This window comes from Poecile atricapillus, chromosome 21 (assembly GCF_030490865.1).
Source record: "Poecile atricapillus isolate bPoeAtr1 chromosome 21, bPoeAtr1.hap1, whole genome shotgun sequence".
Lineage (NCBI taxonomy): Eukaryota > Metazoa > Chordata > Aves > Passeriformes > Paridae > Poecile > Poecile atricapillus.
In genome coordinates, this window is record NC_081269.1 from 2,635,895 (window position 1) to 2,643,699 (window position 7,805).

Consider the following 7,805-nt stretch of genomic DNA (forward strand, 5'->3'; position numbering starts at 1 on the left):
AATAAAATAATTAAGGTGCTAAGTGATAACATTCTTTTGGCTCTCAATAATTTAGCCAGCCTGGTTTTTCAAGCAGGATAGTTGCAAATGAAGCCACCCCAGTGCCATCAGCAGGACAATGGTCCTGGGGCACCTCAGCCTCCATCAGCCCAGCTTGGAAAGGAAACTTCCCCAGAACGAAATGAGCTCTAGATCCCTCTTCCCACCTGAAGATCTAATCACACTCTGGATTTATAGGACACTAAATGGATTTGAGTCTACAACCAATCTTTACAAAAGCTTTATTTCCACGGGCTGCATTTCACCCACTGCAGCTGTTTGCCAGCCCTTGGCAGGGCTGCACACCTGCTTTAAAAACAAATACAGAAAAAACAGCTCCAGTGGTTCCTGAGCTCAGCTGGCACTCAGCAGCTGCTGCCCAGGGGGAGGGCACAGGGCACTTGCAGTGGCACTGTCACCCAAACTGTCCCCAGGGTTCCAGGGATGCACAAAGCACGGTGCTGGCAGCCATCCCTGGGTGTCTTCCTGCCAAAACTGGCTGCTCCCAGACCTGTCTGCCTTCCCACAGCTGCTCCTCCCAGGTGTTCCCTAGGACTTCAGGTGTTTAGTCAGGGATCTGGTGGCTTCTGCAGCAGCCAAAATGCAGCTCAGGTCACTGGGGCTCTCTCTGGAACTCACAGTGATGGTGGAGACCCTGGGAAGAGCATTTCCATATCCACCCTGAGCAGCTTCCTCCACCAAACAGAGGATTTCAATCTCCATGCCCTGGTCTCCGGCTGCAGATGGAGTGCAGGAGGATACCTGTAGGAAAGCAAAACTAAATAAATATTAAGGGATTTTTAATTTTTTTTTTCAAAGCACAAGGAAATGGTTCAGTGGAGCTGGATGATTGTTAAATACAGAAGCTGGGGGTGGTTTGGTGCTCAGAAGAGCTCTCACCTGCAGCCACAGAGACGTTGAGGGAGTCGATGCCGGGGTGCAGCGCCCTGCCCGGGGGGATGGCCAGCATGCGCTGGCACTGCAGCTGAGTCTCCAGGGAAAGGCCCTCCCCTTCACTCCCTGCAGGACAGAGACACTGCTCAGCTCACAGCACTGCCACGTCCTCTCCCCCTCCTCAGTGCAGCTCTTGCTCAGCTCAAGCTCACCATGTTCCTCACAGCAGCTGAGCCACTGGAGGGGAGCCAGCACCTTCCTCCCTTCCCTCCCTGGATCTGCTCTCCAGCATCTGGAGTGGCTTTGAGGAGTATCTGTCCAACACAGCTGCACAGAGCTCCCGTGGGCACAGGCTGCTGGCACTGGGACAAGGCAGGCAAGAGCCACAGGCCAGCAAATCCCAGCTCCCTATTGCCAGTGAGAGCTCCAGCCTTCCCAGCACACACACACACACTCCCCCACGGCCTGGGTGCAACTTGTGCATGCAGACAGTTGAACCGGAGGCTTCAATTGATTAGTTGTTAAACCAGCCAGCAGCCCTGATGTGTTTGGGCTGATACACTGGTGAAACAGAGTTGAAATCTATCCCAGGTCATTAGGAGTTGTTTGACTCACACTGTCACAAAGGGAAATGGAAAGGGAGAGGCTTTAAACAATGCTGTGTGCAGACAGGTGAGAATGCAGAGGGCCATGGACCTCCCAGCCTGCCTGGCTCCCCACAGGGTTCTTCCACATTGTTATTTAGAGCAGCACAGGCAGCTCCAGGGCTGCAAGGATGGCCAGCTCATCCCAAACACCTCTGGCAAACAGGCCCAGCACGTGGCAGCCAAAGCTCCCCTCCAAGAGCCGTGCCCTGGCCTGGCTGAGCCCCACACCAGGGCACTGCCAGGGCACCCTGATCCCTCTGACCACACACGGATGGGAAGTGTCATCGCTCCCAGTCAGTTTCTTTTCCCCTCACGTTTTACTGGGCTGATCTAAGATGCACTCTGGCTAGGGAAGAGGATGCTTTGGGTAATGCATCCTGCATCACCTTCCCAGATGAACCCAGTCATGGCAAAAGCTCTTTGGTTGGGGTCAGTGAGCCCTCAGAAGCCCCTAAGCCCATCCTGACCAGTGCTCCCTGCTGCTGTAAGCCAGCAGTGCACACAAGGCCTGGGGGAGTTACCCAAGGTGACACCAGGAATCAAAGCCAGGCCTCACACAGCTCTGCCTGTCTCCTCACCACTGCTCCAGGGATGCTTTAAAAAACCCAGAAATAGGATCTTGGAAAAGTTTTACACCTATTTGCCTCCTGAGCCTCTCAAACCACACTCCCACAGGACTCTCCAACTGGGACAGCAGCAATGGCTCCTGGAGAAATCCTCTCCTGTCCCTGATAAGGGTCTTACAATTCCCAGTAAAGGCACCGATTTTGCCTCCAGCTTTTACAAAGCTTTTTATGGGCCTGGCTGCTTAAAATAATTAGGAGCGATAAATTCAGAGCAAAAAGACTTGCACAGTGTGACATAAGGGAGGGAGTATTGACTGAATCAGATTAAATCCTGGTTTATACTGGTGAACAAAACACTTCCCACTACCGATCTTTAACTTCCACCTCTCAGCTTTGTCCCTCACTGACAGAGCTCAAAGATCAGAGCTTGGTGAAATGACAAAACACATTTCCTGCCCCATTTACAATTAACACCACTGACAACTGCAGTTTCCAGTGCAGGAAATTCAGACCCAGCAGCAGAAAAATATGCAAAATGAGCATCTCCATAAAACCACCAGCTCTGTGAAGAGCCTTAAACCCCGAGCTAAAGACTGAAGGTCTAAGAAGAACAAATTACCCAGAAACTCTTCTTACTCAGCCATCTAAGTGCTCCCAATCTGTTCCTGTGTGCAGCAGGCTCCCAGTCTGAGCTGTTGCCTCCAGCAATGACTCCAGTGCAGACAACATTAAAGCTGGACTGTCCAAATCACTCTCTGCCAAGCCAGCGAGGATGCCAGGAGGGGGAACTGGAGGCTGCAAATGCTTAACTTACAAGACAATCTGTGTGGTGCCAGGGAGCTCAATCCCAGGCTGAATTATCTCTGCTGCTCCCTGCAGCTGCAGGAGTGCTCCATATTCAGATCCAGGACGTTTCTCCCAACAAGCCCAGCATCAGACGACCGTAATGTTCAATTTTCTTTTCAGCCAAGAGTTAGTGCTCAGCAGAGAGTTGAAATCATTACTGCTGCAAGGTCCAGGAGCTCTCCTCATGCATCTACCAATCAGCCTCCAATCTCCCCTGACAAAAGGATATTTGGACTTTTTCCTGGAGAAATCTCTCATAACTCAAGGTAACGACACTGCTGCCGCTTCCAGCCCCTGCCTGTCTCCGGGTGCTGTCGCCGTTTGTGGGATGCATTTCTTTGTGGGCAATCAGCAGAGCTGCCAGCCTCCCTGCTCCCCCTGGAATACAGCTCCACACATCTTGTAGAGATGCCAGATTTGCAGCGTTGTCTTGTCAGTGTTTCCAGGAGTTCAATAAACATTTTAATTAAAGGAATGTCCTCCGAGCCAAGCCAGCCCCAGCAAGGGGCAGGATTACAGCCCCTCCCTGGCTTGTGGCCAGCAGGACTCTACTTCCAAGTGAAAAAGCTCCAGCCAGCTCCTGTGCCAGGTGACACAGAGTGGGGGACATGGCACAGCCACACACAGGTGCCTGGAGCTGCACTCCTGGGGGAATTTCTTTCTTCAGCTGCCACAAAGCTGCTACTCCCCTTCCCTTCACCTTCTGGGAGGCTGCACAAGCCCAAACTGTGCCTACAGAAGGTGAGAGTGGGCAGAATTCCCGGCAAGAATTGCCAGTTCAGGTGCTCAGGGAAGTGGCAGCCACTGCTCCAACAGGGAGGAGATTCCTCTGCTCTTGCTGTGCCAGGTGTGCCCTGACTGCTCTCAGGAGTGGCTACAAAGCCCAGCTTTGCATCCAGACCAACCCCAGCTACAGCCCCTCGTGGTTCCTCCCACACCAGACACTCCTGGTTTTAAGGGCAAATGTGGCCCAGCTCCCCCTGAGCAGCAGCTCCAGAGCTCTCCCTCAGCTTGGGGCTCACCATCACAGAAAATCCAAATCTGGGGCTCCAGCACAGGATCAAAACACAGAACACAATGCAAACAACACACTGTGGCTGCCCTGGCACCAAATCTGCACCCAGACCCTCCACAGCTGCTGAACTCCCTGTGCATCCACAAACTGTTCCCACTGGGAGCCCCCTCAGCTCCCCCCATTCCTCTCAGCCCCTGCTTCATTCACAGCCAGACCATTCCATTAATTCCCTCTCAGCTTTTCTCTTCCAGTCCTGGAACAATCCCTGGAGTGAAGCATCCCCCTCACAGCTGCACCCCCACCCAGCCCACAGCTCTGGAAATGGAAATACCTATCACTACAATAAGGGGTTTGTCCCACCGGAATTCCGAGCAGCTGATGACAGGAACATCTTCCACATCCTCAGGCCTGCTGACTGTTCCCACCACTTCCCAGCCTTCTGCAATTTTAGCCTAGAAAAGGGAAAGAAATCAAGAATTGCCAGATATTCAAGCTTGAAAAGAAGTCATGTATGCAAACATTCTTTGTTTTTACATTTTCAGTTAAGCTGACTGGAGGATTTTTTTTGGCATCCCTTAAATTTTTACCTGCAAAGGGCTCCCTCTCACGCCTCACTGCACAGGGGAAGTGTAAAAAGATTCCCAGCAGCTCCCCCCAGCCCTGTTTCCTCCTCTGTTCCCTGCTCCAAAGGCTGCCCAATGCTGCCATCGTGTGCCTGGGCCCTGGGATGCTGCTCTGCCACACAACCCGAGGAGGAGGGAGACAAACCCCGGCATGCCGAGAGCCACAGGACTATCCTGGCACCACCAGCTTCCAGAAAACACAGCCACCCTCTCTCCCTACCCGAGGGAATGGAGCTGGGGAGTGTGCCCAGCACTGCTGCTCCCAGCACAGACACTGCAAGTAACTCAGGGCACCCTAAAATAACCCTGTGCCTCCCCTCTGTGTAATACCTGCGGTGTTTGAGTATTCCTGGAGAAAGGAAAAAACCAATGAAGTGGCTCACTGTACCTTCAAAAAGCCCTGCAGATCATCTGTGCTGTAAACATCGAAAACCTCTATGGCTCCAGCGCTGGCTTTGCTCACTACGGGAGTCAAGGGGCAGCTGCAAGGGGAAAAGAATGGAAAAGTGTCACACGAGAGAAAATCCAGGTGAATTTTTGGTTCTGTACCTCCTCCTCCTGCCTCTACAACCCTCCTCCAGATGCCACTCACTATACAGATGTGTTTTCCTATGGAGAATGAGGGCTCAGGAATTAACCCAGGAAACGGGTCACAGGTGGGACAACTGAAACACAGAATGGGTTAAAACAAGAAGAGTCCAGGGAGAGCCTGGAACCCCACATCCTGCAGCCTGTCTGCGGGGCAGCAGCATCCCAAACCCTGCTCTACACATCAGCCCCAGAAATCTCTTTAAACATCAGCTGAGTGATGCAGCCTGGAAACCCGTGTGGGAGGGGAAGAGGGGCTGGAGGAGCCTGGACCTGTTCCTGTGTCCGTACCTGTTCCTGTCACCCGTACCTGTTCCTGTGGCCCTTACCTGTTCCTGTGACCCGTACCTGTTCCTGTCACCCGTACCTGTTCCTGTCACCCGTACCTGTTCCTGTCACCCGTACCTGTTCCTGTGACCCGTACCTGTTCCTGTGACCCGTACCTGTTGCTGTGACCCGTACCTGTTCCTGTGGCCCGTACCTGTTCCTGTGACCCGTACCTGTTGCTGTGACCCGTAGCTGTTCCTGTCACCCGTACCTGTTCCTGTCACCCGTACCTGTTCCTGTCACCCGTACCTGTTCCTGTCACCCGTACCTGTTCCTGTCACCCGTACCTGTTCCTGTCACCCGTACCTGTTCCTGTGGCCCGTACCTGTTCCTGTGGCCCGTACCTGTTCCTGTGACCGTACCTGTTCCTGTGACCCGTACCTGTTGCTGTGACCCGTAGCTGTTCCTGTCACCCGTACCTGTTCCTGTCACCCGTACCTGTTCCTGTCACCCGTACCTGTTCCTGTCACCCGTACCTGTTCCTGTCACCCGTACCTGTTCCTGTGGCCCGTACCTGTTCCTGTGGCCCGTACCTGTTCCTGTGACCGTACCTGTTCCTGTCACCCGTACCTGTTGCTGTGACCCGTACCTGTTGCTGTCACCCGTACCTGTTCCTGTGGCCCGTACCTGTTCCTGTCACCCGTACCTGTTGCTGTGGCCCGTACCTGTTGCTGTGACCCGTACCTGTTCCTGTAACCCGTACCTGTTCCTGTCACCCGTACCTGTTCCTGTGGCCCGTACCTGTTCCTGTCACCCGTACCTGTTCCTGTCACCCGTACCTGTTGCTGTGACCCGTACCTGTTGCTGTGACCCGTACCTGTTGCTGTGGCCCGTACCTGTTCCTGTGGCCCGTACCTGTTGCTGTGACCGTACCTGTTCCTGTCACCCGTACCTGTTGCTGTGACCCGTACCTGTTCCTGTCACCCGTACCTGTTCCTGTCACCCGTACCTGTTCCTGTGGCCCGTACCTGTTGCTGTGGGTCGCCACCACTCTGTCCACCCCCAGGAAGTAGGCGGAGCGCAGCAGGGCCCCCAAGTTCATGGGATCCTGGATGTGCTCCAGCACCAGCCACAGCGGCTGCCGGCTCCCGCTGTCTCCGTCCCCCGGCTGCGGCTCCTCGGTGTCCCGCAGGCTCCTGAAGGGCAGCGGGGCGGCCTCCAGACACACTCCCTGGTGGGGCCGGCCCCAGCACAGCGCGTCCAGCGCCCGGCCCGGGACGCGCAGCACCGGCACCCCGCGGGCCGCGGCCTGCAGGGCCAGCTCGGGCCTCACGGGCCGGCCGGAGCCGCCGCGGGGCTCCTTCAGGAACAGGCGGAACAGGGCCCTCCGCGCCCGGGCCAGCGCCAGCCCGCACGGGGCCACCCCGAACAGGATCTCGGAGCCTTTAGTCCTCTCCAGGGGCAGCGCCTTTCGCTCCAGCCCCTTCCCCTTGCCGGCCCGGGGCGGGTCCTGCTGTGCCCGCAACAGCTCCCGGCCGGTCCGCGACCCCCGGCCGGCCCCCGGGCCCTGCGGGAGGGGTGCGGGGGGATCGCGGCCTCGGGGCGCTCCTTGCTCGGCCCCGCGGGTGGAGCGGAAGCGGAGCCCGGCCCGGCCCAGGCGCAGGGCCCGCTCCATGGCGGGGAGGGGGATCCCGCGGGCCCGGGACAGCCCCGGCCGAGCACGGCGCGGGGGGAACCGGCGGCACCGCTCGGCTGGCGGGAACACGCGGGAGCGCGCACGGAGCCGCGGGAGCGCGCGGGCACCGCTCCGCTTCCGGCGGGAACCGGGAACAGAGCCCCGCCCCCCCGCCACAGCGACCCCTGGCGGCCGGCGGGGACACCGGGAACGGGAACCGGAGAGAGCCCGGGAACCGGAACGGAGCCAGGAGAGAGAACGGGAACGGAGCCAGGAGAGAGAACGGGAACGGGAACCGGAGAGAGCCCGGGAACGGGAACGGAGCCAGGAGAGAGAACGGGAACGGATCCCTGAGAGCCCGGGAACGGGAACCGGAGAGAGCCCGGGAACCGGAACGGAGCCAGGAGAGAGAACGGGAACGGGAACGGACCCTTGAGAGCCCGGGAACGGGAACCGGAGAGAGAACGGGAACCGGAACGGAGCCAGGAGAGAGAACGGGAACCGGAGAGAGCCCGGGAACGGGAACGGATCCCTGAGAGCCCGGGAACGGATCCCTGAGAGCCCGGGAACGGATCCCTGAGAGCCGGGAACGGGAACGGATCCAGGAGAGAGCCCGGGAACCGGGACGGATCCAGGACAGAGCCC

General features: G+C 57.1%; 1 protein-coding gene across 1 annotated transcript; it reads right to left on the reverse strand.

The window, feature by feature from the left end:
* Nucleotides 1-264: 264 nt before the first annotated feature.
* Nucleotides 265-7,303, reverse strand: MRM1 (mitochondrial rRNA methyltransferase 1). The gene is made up of 5 exons (XM_058854479.1): nucleotides 6,514-7,303; nucleotides 5,019-5,112; nucleotides 4,339-4,459; nucleotides 940-1,059; nucleotides 265-801 (listed from the first exon to the last, which is right to left on the reverse strand). The coding sequence occupies exons 1-5, from the start codon at nucleotides 7,158-7,160 to the stop codon at nucleotides 752-754; spliced, it is 1,032 nt and encodes a 343-aa protein (XP_058710462.1). The 5' UTR covers nucleotides 7,161-7,303; the 3' UTR covers nucleotides 265-751.
* Nucleotides 7,304-7,805: the final 502 nt, after the last annotated feature.

Coding starts and splice junctions, on each gene's coding strand:
- MRM1 (XM_058854479.1), bottom strand. CDS start 7,160: ATGGAGCGGGCCCTGCGCCTGGGCCGGGCCGGGCTCCGCTTCCGCTCC. Junction 5,113..6,513: donor GTGGCGACCCACAGCAACAG/GTACGGGCCACA, acceptor TTCCCCTTGCAG/CTGCCCCTTGACTCCCGTAG. Junction 1,060..4,338: donor ACCCCTTATTGTAGTGATAG/GTATTTCCATTT, acceptor TCTGTCCTGCAG/GGAGTGAAGGGGAGGGCCTT.